Here is a 17,570-nt window from a genome sequence, read left to right as displayed (position 1 = left end):
CGGAATATTCCTTTAAATAAATTAGACATTTATTGCAATATTCTGACAGAATTTTCATGTTTGGGAAAACTATCCCTTTAAGTTGAATGAGAGGGGTTCAGTGTAAAGGAATAAGAATGCAACAGCATCAGAATTCGACAGGATGCAATTAATAGAAATCATACCTAGTTCTGCCTGAATGTTGTCAGGAACTCCTGTTATTGTCTTTCTTCTTTGCACCCTCTTGGGTCTTCGTATGATGGTGTCAGTATTTGCTGCAGAGCGGCGGAAGCTTGCCTGGCGGTCAAAGTTCTCACCTAATAAAAGGTGTAAAAAGAAGGCAAACCTATGCTTACTAATGGCATCCCTCATTCTGAGACAGAGAACAACACCGCATTATAGCTGGAAACTAAAATAATCAGAAAAACCCACCTTCAGAATCTTAAAATCTCAACAAAACAGTCCTTATATTAAATAAGGGTTTTGAAAAATTACACTATATGATTTTAAACAACAGAACAGTTACCACTTAAACACTTAAAAACTTTAAGAACATACAACAATCAAGTGAGCATTTAGGGGGACAAGTCACCCTACCACCATCAAAAGCAAATCTACGCCTCTCTTTAAATCTAAGCTTAGCTTGCAAGCTATAATAGGTTTTTCATTAGGCAAAAGTTTTAACACAATTTTTAACATAAAGTTAAACAGTTATGAGGCACAAAACAATTCATTAAACAACAAAAATGGAACAGGTATCATACAAAAATATCAAAACTTACAATTTTGATGGACAGATTAGATGACAACTAATTTACATAAAATGTGACAACATGCCCTGAGCTGACTTTTAACAAAAATACAGTTGTCCTAACAACATTCACATTTAAACCTTATGATAAAAATCTGCCTTCATAAATAGTTGACCTTTGCCTTAATATATGCCATGTGGTTAAAAATATGATGATTACTTTGGAGTGTAGAATGCAAAATATTTTAATTTATGAGGGTTTTAAACAAGGTATTTAAAACCAATGTACAAAACCTCTGGCAAAGAAAACACACATTTGTGAAACTGTGGCTCCAAATGTTATTGTTACTGAGATATAGCCCTTGTGACAACTTTCCTGTGTGACAACTAGAATCAGTCTCCCTATATACTACCCAAAATGAATAGCTTCTTATTACAAGTGATATTTCATCATTCACTGACAGGGTACCTGTAATGTTGATGGGTATGATAGCAGTAGCCACTGACTGAGCCTGTAGTCTCATCTTCTCTTCGGGAGTGGGCAAAGGTACACAGTCGGTCCATCTGCTCTGGATGTTCATGTCAGAGGCATGTTCCAGGAGAGGTGTCTGAGGCGGCATTGAGTATACAAGCTTCTCCTCTTCAGTAGCTGACTCTGAATCCTGGACACAACACAAACAGAATGATTTGTTAAGGTCAGGATTCGCTGGACGATAGCCAAGCCAATGCCCTGTGCTGGGTATTGTCTGATAGTTGGTCATTTCCACTGTTAATTCAAAGTCTCTTGGAGTGCATTTCCCTCTGAGTGAAATATTTCTGTGAGCAATAAACCCAAGGGAGCACTGAATTGAGGAGAGCTGGTCTCTAAATTATTCATGCTAATTTGAGATTAGTGTTACAGTCAGTGTATACAACTATATTGTGTCTCTATATTCTTTCTTTGCAAATGCATAATCAGGCAAATCATTGTTTTGTTCTACTTTGTCTAAAGAGAGAGGAAGGGTCTTATAAATATGCAAGATTGTTTAAAGGAAATACAGAATCTAATTTAAACTTGTCGCAAAGTTAGGAAAACATGCTCACAGCGGGTGACTAGCACTAGTAGGTTCTACACTATATGAACTAAGTGAACTTGTTAGGCTCAGAAGCCACTGTTCCCACAGCACAGTGCTACCACTGACTAGCAACTGCATCGAGAGCAATACCTTTCTTCTCCAAGGTCTCAAATGACAGCAGAGAGAGAGGCAAGACTGTGATAGGCAGTCTAGGATTTTAAACCGCTTGATGGGAGGACAGAAAATGGAAAATAAAAACAAAACAACATCAAATAAATGTGACATCGCTTTTATTTTCGGGTTACAGATTGTGAGACATGTATTTCATATAGCTTGATTGAAAGCAGACTACACTGATAGCATGATAACAAACCACTAGGAGGCATTGTCCAGGTCTTTGTCTATTTTAGGCACATATAATTTATAAAAACGAAATGAATTCTATGAAATGAGCAAGATCTCGGTTGTATATGTCAATCCAACCAATTTTTGATTTTAATCATAAAACCTGAATGGTCAAGAATGTGAATGTTCAGTGAACATCAGTCAAGATGTAAAACCACTGCCAGTTCAACAAGGGGATTTGAATGTGTGGTGGGAATATGTGTGTATGATATAATAATGTGTTTATGAATGTTTAAGCTGACATCCTAGTTAGCACAGTCTTTACAAATGTGAATGCAAAAAGGAAGACTGGTCCAATTTATGCAGTTAAGTGTACCTTCTTTTTCTTCTCTGTTTTCTCCTCATCCAGATGAACACTTTCACAAAGGCTGGCTGAAGAGAAGGCAGGGCTTGGGGAGTAGTACTGGGAACTGTGGAAACCATCTTTTCTGAGCTTGTCGCACTCTAGAGAGGCAAGCATAACCATCATATCATGAGTTTATAATGTTAATGAGTGTATAAAAAACAATTATTCCATTTGACAATACAATAAGGACCACATGCCTATAGCACAAATTTAACACACAATTCGTGCTGAATGCTCAAAGACTTTATTAATTAAAGAGGCTTCGTTGTATCATAAAACCTGAATGGTACAATTAAAACCATCATAAAAGGTTCCTTAAATTATATCTTCAAAAGGATATATATTCATTAACTTAAAACACCCGAATCTCTCTAAAACTCTCTGAAAACATGCTGGCCAACCATTGCTCTTTCTTCAGAAAAATACCTGCACAATATATTCTGTACATAGTGTTCTCTTATAAATTATGTTTGTTAGGTCAAAACAAGGGAACTTATGTAGTAAAATAATAGTTGATTTATGTGCAATAAGAAGTACTGTGTAGAGTCCAGTGTGCCATATGGCTGACCTTGAGGCTAGTCATAATTTCCCTTATGTTGTATAAGACATGTTATAACTCAATTTAAATAATTAAATCAAAACGACGATACTTTAATCACAGATGAGTTAAGCTTACTTGTAAGAAGTTAATGTTAGTTAAAAAATATAGTTCAGTTTAATTGAGCCAAATAAATAAGATTACTTGGAAAAAGCATGCAAACTTATTACCTTGAAAAATCAAGTAAGGTCAACTACTAAGATTTTACACTGTGTGAACAAATTTGATTAAAGCACTCTGAGGCTGCAGAGAATGTACTGTATCATGATATGCATACTGCAAAGGCGAGATTAAGTTGCACATAAAGGCTGGTGATGTTACCACGCTCATTGAACCACTGTATAGCCAGAGTGTCTGTTTTGCCCTTCAGGATTGGGCAATTTCAGACTGACAGGCAGTTACCTTATGCAGCTGTACAGTGGAGCACAAACTTCATGAGGGAATTTCAATGAAGATGTCATCTATGATTTGCAGATTATGACCAAAAGACAAAGTTGTAAAAAGAGAGAGAGAGACAGTAGATACAGTAGATTAGTTTTACTGTAGATTTGAGAATTTAACCCGAATATGTCAGATCTGAATGTCAGGTTATGAATGGCATGCAGAGAGGGGGTCTCCACCTCCTGTCATTGACATATCCATTTATTTTCAGCCGATTGCCTCCTCTCGCTGGCACCTTCCGTAAAGAGAGCCTTCTGAGAAACACTATCAGCTATGCTCTCTCTCCCTTTCTCCTCTCTCTCTCTCTCTCTCGCTCTCTCTCTCTCTTTCTCTCTCTTCTGTCGTTTTGCAGCACTCATTTTAATCAACTAATCTTTTCTGCTGTAGCTCATGAACACATCATCTAGTGTAGTTTACCATAGGTACATAAATTAGCACAATATTTCATTGGGTTATTGTCTTATAAACTATGATGCGTAGGGCTCGGCAGCAAAGCTCCAGCCTGACATTTACATTCTGCAGTTTCACTGAACAAGGCCTGGTGAGAAAAATAGATTACTTCTGGATATAAACAGATTAACAAGAAGCATTCTTCTTTTCATGGCAAACAAATCCTATTTCAGTTACTACAGGCAGTAAATAATAATTTATTAATTCAATATAAATCTCTGTGTTACACGCATAAAGAAAATGATACTAGAAGTTATAAATAATGCATTCTGATTTGTTTTTTGTTTAGTTTTTTATACATAGGCTATATGTTACTGACCAGGACAAGGCTGGTAGTTCAGTTATACAGTACAAACATTCAGTGTTAGCAAGCCTGGAGACAGCAAGTGCTAACAGCTTGGTCTGTATTCTCAATGTGTATACTGTAAAAGGCAGTGATGGGTAACCAATTTAGTGTTCAATAGAATTTTTAAAGCACAGCACTAATTGGGTCAAACATTATCACTAAAACAAGGAATTATCTTTGTGTTTCTGATTCTGCATACTGTAAGCATTGCAAATGTATATATAGTGTTAGTATGGTTTAGGAGGTTTGTAATAGTACTACAACACTAATCATGTACTTTTTCTTTGAGACTCACTGTTTAAACAAATATACTTGGCTGTGCATTTTGATTGTCCCTGTAATAAGTGCACTGTAAGTCCCTTTGGATAAAAGCGTCTGCCAAATGCATAAATGTAAATGTAGTTAAAAACGCATGTGACCACATCATATTTTAAGTGTAAATGCTAATCCATTCTGGATGCGTCTCAGACAGCAGCGACACACCACCGCTCACCTGTCAATCAACTGCTGGGCTAAAACAAGAGTTTAAACTTTGCCAAGTACGAGCGTTTTTCAAAGGAAATAACCATCTAATTGGAAAATGTAAAAAGCGGATACATACACAAGCAAAATACCTTCACGGATCTTCTTCAGTGTGTATGATATCAACACAGATGTGAAGCACAAACATCTAAAGCTCCTTTAATACAGGTAATCCACTAAAACAACAGAGAATTCTGCTTGAAATTTTGTATTTGCACTTTAATTAAATTCCAGTTGCATCTGGGAGAAACAGATCACTCACCTGAGAGGCATCTTAATACCAGGTGTAAATGGGGTCTTAATGTCTCAATAACCAGCTACCATCTCTACCTGTCACACATATTGAACTTCTGTGAGACCCTTCTTTTGAAAGTTTGTAGAGACTCTTAGTTTTAAGTTTTGTATTTTACTCTCTTATGTCTGTCTTCATGTATATTGCCCTAATTGTATCCCATGTGTTCCTCATCTTCTTTTTAGCCTTTGTGTCTATATACCCTCTTTGTTCCTGTGTCAGTTATTGTTTGTATGTAGTGTGTGATTAGCAGCATACTGCTGTAGAGATTTGTTTATTATTAAAGTTCTGCATTTGGATCCTCACTCTCTTGCCTCATCCCTTCACAGAACACTGACACTACCATCTTATAAGGAGATAAAGAAATATGTTTTGTCCTCATTTCCTCACCCTCATGTTTCAAAACTGTATGACTTCCTTGGAACACAAAAAACTAAGTTTAAAGAATGTTCATGCTGTTTTTTACCTTACTATGAAATCATACAGTGATCAGTACTGTCAAGCTCCAGAAAGGACCATATTGTTGCATATTACACATACATATTCTGAAACCAGCAATAGCTTTGTGTGAGGATCAGACCAAATTATAGTTATTATTTAAAGAAAATCTTGCCCTCAACCATTGCTCTCAAATCTCATTTGTGCTTTCACATTGTGGCAGCGGGGGTGTGGTCAAGTGCCTGTCCGGAGAGACAGAGAAACGGTAAGGACACTTACACCTGAGCTAAATTATGACTAACACCTTTCTCTAATTGAGAGCGGCATAAAAAGAGCCACACCGCCAGCAGGGAAGAGAGACTCTGGGTCTGGAAGCCTATTGTGAAGTTGAAGTGCAATGGAAAGTAAAAGCTTATCGTGAAGCTAGAGTTTAGTGTGAAGCTGAATTTTATTGTGAAGCTGACATGTTGTGGCGCCCCTGTAAAAGCCAATAAAAGCCCACTTACCTGAGTTGAAGGAATAAAAAAACACTTACTCGCCGGTTCTCCGATACGCCGTAGCTTGGTCCTCGGCCACTCCTCCATCCTCTAACATATGACAGCCATGCCTCCCCAGGCGGATCGGAGGCAGTCCTCCGGTCCCTGGCAGACGGAACGCCCCGCTGCATTCTCGAGGATCAGAAGGGGCCTCCCCCACCACTGGCAGCGGTTCTCCCGCTCTAGGTGGTTGGCTAGGAGCCCCTTCTCCCCTCGCGGTCGTTGGCCGTTCCTCCGCTTCCAGGTGGCCGGGCTCCTCCGTCCCCCGGCAGATGGCCACAGCTGCTCCATTGGAGTGGATGGTAGCGGCGAGAAATCCACTATGGCGTATCCCTTCTCCTTTCCGGATATTGGCACCAGTGTAAAGCAGTTCAATGGAAAGGAGGAGGCGAGAACCGGCTTGAGAATATAAATAATAGTTTAATAAAAAACTTGAACCAAAAGTCACAAACACAATATATGACAGACAGCTGCCCGTAAACGCTCTCTCTCTCTCGCACCACCGTCCGCAGTCGGCCTTTATCCCTCTCGGAGGCTTGATTAGCCTGATAAGGGACCGGGTGTGTAAAATCATGACCCGGCCCCGCCCTACACCCTGTCACACACATATTCAAACTTCATGCGTCATGTTACGAGACACCTATGGAATGAAATATGTGCCATTTGGGACTTGAATTTGAACATGTTTACTTGAAATTGAATTTGCAGTTGGAAACTTGAATTACATCATCTTGAAATTCAAATGTATGTGGCACAAATTCAGATTCAATGTTTTAGTACACGGATTCAGGTTTTATATTCAGATTAGGGTAAATTTGACGAAGATGTCCAGTACTCAGAAAGAGCAATTGAGCCTGTATATATTCACACTTCTTCTTGACCAATCACAACGTAGTTCACATTTGGAAGAGGAAGGGTCAGCTGTGAAATAGTGCCAACGAAGTATCTTGGCTGAATAAGAGACACCACCTCTTTTTAGCGCAAGATACTTGTTCTGCCCTGATGCAAACTTCAGACGTAAATTGTGTTTGGTAAACAGGTTGTCAGATGGATTAAATAAATGTTTATCAAATCAGTGTTTGCCACAGGTTCCAAAAGCCAGTTAGCTAATGTTTGCTGTGTTTCGCGAGCCAACCACCGCCTGTGTAATGGCATGTTTGCTAGATAGTCTAATCTACTTTTATTTAATTAAAATTAAAATAAAAATTTTAATTAATTAATTTTAATTTTATTAATTTATTTAATTAATTAAAAATCAAGTGCAGGTGTCGTAGCAACTGCAAAGCTAGCATTGACTAAAAATAAGTCAGGTCTGGATTGGAAGGTCGGTCAGCAAAGATTAATGTATCCCCTGGGTGTTATGTGAGCATTAATAAACAATTAAATAAATAAATAAAAACAGCAGCAAAGATAAGCTAACTGCCTTGTAGTTACAACACTGGTGGCAAAAGTTGATCTAAAAATGAAAAGTAAACACGTTAGATATCAGATGATTGATTAAGCATTTATTTAATCTATCTAACAGCCTGTTTACGAATCACACTAATTACGTCTGAAGTTTGCATCAGGGTAGAACAAGTAACTTATGCTAGAATGAGGTGGTGGCTCTCGTTCAGCCATGGTACTACTGTACATTGGCACTATATCATAGCGGACCCTTCCTCTTCCAAATGTGAACTGTGAGCTACATTGTGATTGGTAAATTGAATTAAACATGCTCAAATTCAAGTCCTAAAATTTCAAGTTCATATCCCGATGGTACATTTCATTCCATAGATACTATTCCTTTAGTGGTGAAACTTGGATATTATGGGCCCTATTGCAAAGCACCTGTCGGGACAGTGATAGCTGCACATCCTGACTTTATTTCTTCTACAAAACACATAGACATTTTGAAGGATGTACGTGTTTATGAATCAATGGTGTCCAAACCTTTTAAGCTCCAAAATGGCAGCGTAAAATCATCCATATGACTTGAGTGGTTTAATCCATGTCTTCTTAAGCGATAAAATCACTTTGGGTGAGAAACAGACCCAAATTTATGTCCTCTATGAACCTCTATAAAATTCAGTATAAAATGTGACTTGTCACCTGCGCTCTGATTTGTTTCTCTACGTCTAAATCTTTAGTACAAGAATGCGTTTGGTCTTAACAGCCCCTAAATCTGTAATGTGAACAGTGAATGAATAAGAATTAGACTTATATAAAATACGAATTATGGAATTTCTGATGAAATTGGTAATCATACTATATATAACACTTTAGTTCAGAATATTATCATTGTGTTTTTCATAAAATGTTAATTGAAAACAATTGTAGCTAACCTCTGAGGACTGTTTTCAGGTTGACTTTGGCCTGTCGATGAAGGTCCTCCACGCAGGCTGGTCTGGTTTCCGGCAGGAAGACATTCTCCTGTTGGTGCCAGTGGGCTGTGTAGTGCACCGACCACTTACTCTCCTCATCTAGACTGGACACAGCTATAGGAAAGAGAAACAAGGACACATTTATGTTCAATATGTTTGCTGAAGGAAAATGTAAAAACAGCATCCTGCTGAATTAATGGCATATAAGCAGTTCTCCTGAAAGTAACTGATGCTTAATGTTTTCATTGTTCTCAGTTCAGAAAAAAGTGATGTCATCTCCTATGACACATTTTTTTTTATATTGTCTCTCAGGGCTATAAAATGTATATGTAAATAATTATATTTGATTAGTAAGTGAATTCTGATGCCAACAAGAAGAGATACAAACAATTTAGATAAAAAGATCAACAAAATCTACAGCAGATGAGATGTGTAGACTCTTAGGGTCCAGTCCAATCAAACACTTCAGCACCACTGCATCTAAAGACACAGGAGACATGCTTGTCTCTGGCTGGTGCCTTGACAACCAGATTAAATGATCAATTATACCAAGGTCCTCTGGCTAAGCATAACCAGGTCAGCCTTATCAATGGAGGGCGAAAGTGTGTCAGTGATTATAGATAATTTACAATCATAGTTTCCTGGGGTGCACGAAGTCAGACGAGAGTACTAGGTTGTGAGCTCAGAATAAATGATTGAGTAAATTAGAAGTAGAATTCACTAGTCTGGAAAATACCCAAAAAGTCAAGAACACTTATGGGATTTACTATTAAATTCATTCAAATGTTTTTAAAGTGTGCCATATGAGTGTCATTTCAATTTAAATGTACATAACAATTACAACACAACAACAATGATTGAGTACTTACAGTCCTCTTTCCACACTAAACATAGTGATTCATAAATTTGGTCAAAATTCAGCCTGATTGCACCTTTTTTGCATATCATAACTGACTGTGTTAACCTACTGTATGTAAAACATACACCAATACAGCATCAGATGGTGAACATTCAAGATTAATTAAATTAATAGTGAACAAAACAGGGCATCCGAGCATTACATCACTAACAAAATCACCACCATTCAGCATTGCACTGGCAAACACAAACTTATGTAGAACAAGGTCACTATAAAGAGACTGATGCTGCACTATAAAAAGGAACTCAAACACAAATGTAGAGCATCACTCTGAAACAGATGCATGAAACCCATAGCAGCAGTGATGAATTATCCCTTAGCCCAAACTACTTGAGAGCATACTTGACCTTGAGCTGCCATAAGTGAAAAGATAAACTCAAATGGTACCATGTAAGAAGAGAGAGGTGCTTACCCTTCTTTTTAAAGTACTTAATTACAGATTTAAGAGTGGTTCCAATGAACACCATTGTGTCGGTTGATTGATCACCTAAGAAATACGCGCATAAGGATGTATTAATCCACCATCCGCTTGAGTGTCAAGAGGAGAGAGGAAAGATAATGCCACTACCCATACAACACTCTCGCTTTCCTCATTTTACGCTGACTGGCACATTATGCTACACTCAGCTACCCCTCCTTTTCTCTTTCACACACCCATGCACCCTCCCAAGAAAATATTCAGTTGCTGTTTGAGTTGGACTCTCTCTCTCTCTCTCTCTCTCTCTCTCTCTCTCTCTACTCATCCATTGTGTGGATCTCCTCCCCTCCTTGTGTCTCTAACATGTCATTTTGTCGCATTGGATAGAGCATTAAAGGGATTATTCACCCAAAAATGAAATTAATTTACTCTTGTGTCAATCCAAACCTGTATGACATTATTTCCTCTGTGAAACATGAAGGAAGATGATTAGCAGGATGCTTCATGTTGTTCTTTTCCACACAGTGAAAGCAGAACATGACCAGAGGCTGTCAGGTTACAAATTGCACCGCAAAAGCATAATAAAAAAGGGCTACCTGGGCTAAAGCCCCAAGGCACATAGCTGCAAGGGAGCCCCCATAAAAGAGAGGCATGTGAGTAAATGATCTTAAAATACTACTCTTTTAAACTCTCACCTTGCTGTTACTGGTATAGAAATACCCAGCTTGGAGCCTTGCCAGAACACTATAGATTATTGACAATCAAGATGTTGTGTTTCACAACACCACTGCAGCCCTTGCCACTCCTCCTGTCCTTCTTGCTCTGTCCTTATCTCTTTTAAGTGTGTGTGTGTGGGGGGGGCGTACAGGACTAGATTATGGAGAGATTAAGGTGGACACCCACCCAGTTTCTATTTAGGGGCTCACTGCTGCAGTTTTTCATTACTGTACAAGCAAGTGCAAGTTGCTCTCTCCCCCTTCCCCTCCCCTCTCTTTCTCCTTTTTTCTGTTTTCAATGAACCATGAACGGCCACTCAGCATTTTCAAACATTAGGCTGGTCAGAACTTGTGAAAATCTCAATGCAGTTAGATTCTATGCACACAACCCACAGCTGTGACTTTCAATATCACTGAATGTCTATGACATTGTGATGAGCCTTTAGGGCCGAGAAGACAGGAGACATATTATGTTTGCAAAACTGTATATATGGGTTTCTTAAGCAAAGGACAGTTAGACCTGATTTTTACCATGCCTAGTACATTAATCAGTGATACTATAAATTAGAGCCCTCTGTTCACCATAGCACACACATATGACACACAGATGGCTATGATGCTTTCACATTAATCCAATATGCTGTATCATATTGAGCTTGACATGATGACCACTCAGTATTACAGCAAATGTCTGCATTCAGATTCAGTGTTTTCATACACTTTATAGACAGGCTAGAATCAGCTACAAAAACTGAATACTAAAGTTTGCTTTAAGAGTTTTTAAGACTTTAAATAGCTATATAAGAATTTATCTCAGTGTTAAAGGTTAATTAGCAATTGATGGACTGATATATTGGCCAGGATGATTAATTGGCCGATATTTGTCCATTTACATGCTTGGCTGATCAATACAGTACATTATGTCAGTTTCAAATCTTCCAACAGCATTGTCAATAGATAATTCACATTTTCTGGTTTGAAAATATAGTGAATTTTCAGTAAATAGTGTCCTCTCCTCCTCCCCCAATGTTCAAGCCAAATCTACACCCTTGGCTAAATGTGTTTTCAGTGTGCTTTTTTGTGTGTATATTGTCATTTCAGCAATCTCCCACCCTTCTCTTTAGATATAGGTTCAAATTTGACCATTAAAAAACACATAAGTTGATTACTAGTTATAGCTACTGATTGGAGAGTTACGTAGCATTTTTTTATCATGGTTGAAGGGCCATTCACGTGGGACAAATTTTTCCAGGAGCGCTGCTTTTTTAGATGTCGTGTCACGTTAAAAATAACTTTTAAAAACACATTTTGAGACACACTGGCGACCTGTCCAGGGTGTCCCCCTCCTTTCGCCCAATGTTAGCTGGGATAGGCTCCAGCCCCCCGCGACCCTGTACACAGGATAAGCGGTTGACGATGGATGGATGGATGGATGGATTTTGAGACACCCGTCTTGATTTCTATTTGTCGTTATTAACGTTTTATTTACATTATTTTGTGCAATAATGCCTTCAGTCTGAACGGCCCCTAAAGTTGCATTTCTACGTTGGCTCAACCTGGCCCAGCTAAAGGGTCCATTCATAATGAGAGCTGGGGTACAGCCCCCTAAAAATGGCAAAGGGTTTCCTCCTGGCTGATCCTATTTCCAACACTACCAGTCCTGAAACACACATACATGCACACACACACACACACTGCAGACAGAGGAATTTAGCACTTCTCTTCCTCATGCCCCATACAAGGCATTAACTAAAGAAGACAAACCTGTCCGTGTTAAACAGCTGGAAGGCCAACAAAAATGGCCATTAAACATTAGCCTGAGGAGATGACAGCTCAACTTAAGTACCCTCACATTTTTCATTCTCCACATTTAATAACATATGGCAAATTGCATACCTATAGGGGTGAAAAGCTAATTTACTACAACAATATACAAACCAGAGTGCATTTGGAATTTCAATGCTGCATTAATGCTGATACAATAGAAATGAATCGGGATTCGGGCCATAATAAGATGGAAGGGCATTCTGAGCAAAACCTCAGCAGTTTGTGTACTACCTCAAAGCTTTCTCAGCTATTGTGTGTAGCAGTGTGAAAATGCCAAAAAGACAGAAAAAACATAGTATACTACAAAAGACAGGAAGGAAAAAGGAAGAAAGCACTTGAACTTGGATTCAAAGATAGGCTTTGTTCTGTATTTATGTAAAGGTACAAAAAGCTGGTTCAAATGTGCAGGGGCGTTATAGTTTCATTTATTTTTTATATTTTGTTTGAGGGGGCACCAGTGGCAGTCTTGGTCAAGAGTTTTTAAAATACTTAGTTGTTCTTTATATATAGTATGTTAAGTCAGTAAGCTTTCATTAGCAATTCATTTTAAAACTTCAATCAGAATCTTGATGTTTATTCCTTGTTCATCTCTGATTATTTAGCCTTCACAAAAGCATAAATTCACAGCAAATCACTTATATATTCATGAATTAATCAGGAAGATAATAGTACTAGACAAGATTAAACTGTTCTATAACCTTTAATCAAAGCAGTCATCACACAAAAAATATCCCCTTCATAGTGAGTAAAAACATGGCTGATTAAAAAGAGTTCCCTAGCAACAGTAGATGAAACAGTGTGCACTTCAGTGAGTCACGTGAAGCCTGCCCACACCTGCACAACGACTCTTATCATTCATCCTGCATTCTGCGAACCACAATGGGCCCACTCAGCCCCAGTGTCTGCAGTCACCGGGTTAACAGCATCTGCCCACATATCTCTGCTGAAAGCAAACATGTATAGGACAATTGCACAGAATTACCAGTATAAATATAAGGAGCAGTCAGTGTGGATGTATTGAGCACAGTGTAAAATACTATGTTTTATCTTAATTAGGGCTATCGATTTATCATGTTGATTCAGTATGATTAATTATATTAAAAATAATGTACGCAATTAATCACGTCCATGGACCATTATAAGGAATATTCCTGCCACCAAAGCAATTCAAACTTGAAGTACCACCTGTTTTCAGCAGGGGGCAGTAAGCGAAACTCTGGTTATAGATAGGAAATGCTCAGCTGGACAGACAACAAACCAAATCATGATTGCTTGACACTAGTGACAGCACTAGACAAGAATGTATTCTTGTGTTAAAACACAGTTGGATGGAGCGCAAGTGCAAATGCAAGGATCTCATACGTGTCATGTTTATGACGCAACGCAACCAAAGTGTGAAGCCCAAAAAGGCTTAATTATTTGAATTGTTATATTTATAATATATATATATACAGTTCTGTGCAAAAGTTTTAGGCACTTGTGAAAAATGTTGCATAGTGAGGATGTCTTCAAAAATAATTAAATAAATAATTTTCCTTTATCTAATAACATCATTCAAAGTCCAGTAAACATAAAAAAGCTAAAACAGCACCTTTAAAACAGCACCAATTCTCCTAGACCTGGACACAGTTTGTCTTGGTTGTTGGCAGAAAGGATGTTCCAAGATTCTTGGAGAATTCACCACAGTGTCTGTCTCTTTATGTATTCTCAGACTGACTCTATGTTCAGTGGGGGGGATCTGTGGGGACCATGCCATCTGTTACAGGGCTCCCTGTTCTTCTATTCTAATCTTTTCTGTTTGCATGGGAGTCTGACATTTATATTTCATATTGACACATTAAAGCTGAAGATATAAATAACCATCTTAAGACAAATGCTTTTGTGAAACATCTGATGTGCCTAAGACTTTTGCACATTACTGTATATATCTGTCTGTGTGTGTGTGTGTGTGTGTGTGTGTGTGTGTGTGTGTGTGTGTGTGTGTGTGTGTGTGTGTGTGTGTGAGCGTGTATTTATCACTTTGTGGGGACCAAATGTCCCCATAAGGATAGTAAAACCCGAAATTTTTGACCTTGTGGGGACATTTTGTCGGTCCCCATGAGGAAAACAGCTTATAAATCATACAAAATTATGTTTTTTGAAAATGTAAAAATGCAGAAAGTTTTCTGTGAGGGTTAGGTTTAGGGGTAGGGTTAGGTTTAGGGGATAGAATATAAAGTTTGTACAGTATAAAAACCATTATGTCTATGGAAAGTCCCCATAAAACATGGAAACACAACATGTGTGTGTGTGTGTGTGTGTGTGTGTGTGTGTGTGTGTGTGTGTGTGTGTGTGTGTGTGTGTGATTATTTAAAAATAACTTTATAATTCTTTTATCATTGTATATTGAATTACACCAAATATTTATATGTGATTAAGTTGATTAATTAATTGACATTTCATGTAATCATGAAACTGGTATAATTATTGGATTATATTTATATGCATTCAGCTATTAATGAATGATGTCATCCTGTGATGTCAAAATACCATGTTACAAGGTACAGATGGTACAGATGGTTAATGAAGAAAAAAAATACTTAATGCCTGTAATCCACACTTGATATGTGCAAATGACACAGTCTTTAGTTTACAATAAATTAAAATAAATAAAACATTACATTTTAGTAGTGCCAATAAATGTTTATTTAAAATATAGTTTTACAAGTTCAAAATATTAATTGGTTGAGCCACATTCAAAGCCAATGTAAAATAGCTGATGTATGCACACCTGTGACCAGACATCAACACATTTTAGATTAATGCAGAAGAATTGATTACATTGTATATAATTCTAGGTAGAAGAATATATTATGATTATTATCTTATTGCTGTTACCATCATTTTATAAAAGGAATAAGCTACTCGATGCAGTGTAATGCACAACATCTCCTAATTTTGATTTATTTGAAGTTTGATGACAACATTTATGACCATGTAAACAAAACCAACAAGACAAAATAACTACTTCAATTCATGATAGTTACAAAGTACACATGGCAATAAAATCATTGACATTGATCACACGGCAAAGGAGATGCTCCATCATAATCTAAATAGGATTCAAAATAATCCAAGGGGATTTAGCAGGAGGGCAAAGCTCTTACTATCTTTATTACACACAGCAAAAGCCAATGAGTCTGATTATTACATGACCTGGCTATTGTTACTAAGAGAGCTGTGGGTACATTTGACAATTGAACCTCTTACTCTCTGCAGTAAAACAGGTCTAGAACATCTTGTGTTTCAATTCAAAACCAATAAGAACAACTCACAATATTCAAGTGGAACGGCTGATTGTCAAGGGTACTTGATGTCAAATGCTTCCTAGTTTCCACAGAATGCATTACGTGGTCTGACAATGCTTTGTGATTTTCCTTGTCTGCAGATCACATCTTTATGCCAGTAGGTGGCGACAAATGAGCATCTTTTATGTTGTGAGTCATTGAATTATTGACAAAAGTGATTTGTTAAACGACACAAGAGTTGTTCATGACCGAAACAATAGAAGTGAACAAAAACAATTTGTTCAATTTTAAGGATTTGTTCAAAAATGCTGATTCATTCAAAATATAAAAATCACTTTACAAGAGTACAAGATCAGTGCAGAGACTGAAGTTGTGCTTAATGATTTGGGATCTTTTGGAACTATTTTCCTCAGGCGGAGAAGAAATACACAAACTGTTTGGCCAATTTTTGTCTGAGAAACAAATGATTAAATATTTACTTGTTTGTTGAACTATTGAATACAAGCAACATAACACTCGCAAGCATACTGTTGGCCTGAATATCAGCATGACTGTAAATAACCTGCAACCGAATTATAGCCATGCTAACCTAAATAAACAGGACACATCTGTGTGCAAGGTAGATGATAAAGTGGAGAGAAAGAGATATTAAGACACACACAGAGAGAGAGAGAGAGAGAGAGAGAGAGAGAGAGAGAGAGAGAGAGAGAGAGAGAGAGAGAGAGAAAGAGAGAGAGAGAGAGAGAGAGAGAGAGAGAGAGAGAGAGAGAGAGAGAGAGAGAGAGAGAGAGAAAGAGTGTAGCTATTTGTTTAAGTGGGATATAGCAAGAAAGTCAGTATCACCTTTCCACTGCAGAGCCACAGTTTTACCTTTAGCTGTATGCCAGTGAGAGTGTGACACTGCCTCAAAATGAAAAGAAAACACTTGTGTCAGCACACACCGTAAACCAGCCTCAACAAACCCCTAATGAGACACACACACACACACACACACACACACACACCACATGCCAATAACACATAATCACCTGAATTTAAGCAAGATGGATCAATCGTTCTCTTACACTATGAAAAAGTTGTATTTAATACTTTCAGGATGCACAAGATATTCCACCCATAACATATAAGCACACAACAAACAGTGAATTTATTTTTTAATTTTTTTAATAATTACACAAGACAATCAGAAATATATTTAACCACTGCTTACCCTAGTGTTTTGCATTGATTTAAAAGTATACAATTTATATTAAAATGTAAAAGTTCATGTAGGCCATATTATATTTATGAAGATTCAACATTTCTGACAGCAAAACATCTTATGATAATTTTGAAAAGAAATGTATGAGCACTGGCTGAAATCCCAGTATGCTCTGCTAATGCACTTTTATTACATTTTCAATTATATAAACATATATTTTTAGATAATATACTTTGTATTACTTGTCTATACAACAAATGACACCCTGCACACATAAAACGCATGTGAATATGGATATGAATATATTCTGAAAGATTACATTGTAGTGAACATTATATCCTTCCTCACTACAGAGCTGTGGAGAGGAACACACATTTTCATGTCTAAGTGCAGGATAATGAAATATCAGAGAAGTCTCACCCAGAGACAGCCCTGATAAATAATATAGTAGCTAGCCACTTCTCTGTCTGCACAGACATATGTGGCACATTGATCTGTAATACGTCTGCCCCAGCACAGGCTCCAAAGTGTTCCAATATCTGTGTTAGAAAAGTGGGCCAGCTCCAGCACAATGAGATATATGATCCCTTATAGCACATCAGCAGAGCCTCCTTAGCCCATATTGGGATTTGGGGTGGTATTTTTTCTTTCTGGCAAAAATAAACAATTAAACTGATTTC

General features: G+C 37.6%; 1 protein-coding gene across 1 annotated transcript in view; it reads right to left on the bottom strand.

Moving 5' to 3' along the window:
* LOC127662818 (NHS-like protein 1) overlaps positions 1-17,570 on the bottom strand; it is a 65,740-nt gene that overhangs the window by 9,957 nt on the left and 38,213 nt on the right. Inside the window, exons 3-6 of the mRNA XM_052154176.1 lie at positions 8,484-8,636; positions 2,507-2,634; positions 1,200-1,392; positions 165-296 (exon numbers count right to left, since the gene is read on the bottom strand). Coding sequence (XP_052010136.1) covers positions 165-296; positions 1,200-1,392; positions 2,507-2,634; positions 8,484-8,636 — 606 coding nt within the window. The remainder of the gene's footprint in view (positions 1-164; positions 297-1,199; positions 1,393-2,506; positions 2,635-8,483; positions 8,637-17,570) is intronic.

The sequence above is a fragment of the Xyrauchen texanus genome, chromosome 22 (genome assembly GCF_025860055.1).
Source record: "Xyrauchen texanus isolate HMW12.3.18 chromosome 22, RBS_HiC_50CHRs, whole genome shotgun sequence".
NCBI lineage: Eukaryota > Metazoa > Chordata > Actinopteri > Cypriniformes > Catostomidae > Xyrauchen > Xyrauchen texanus.
This window is presented reverse-complemented; position numbering and strand designations above follow the sequence as displayed.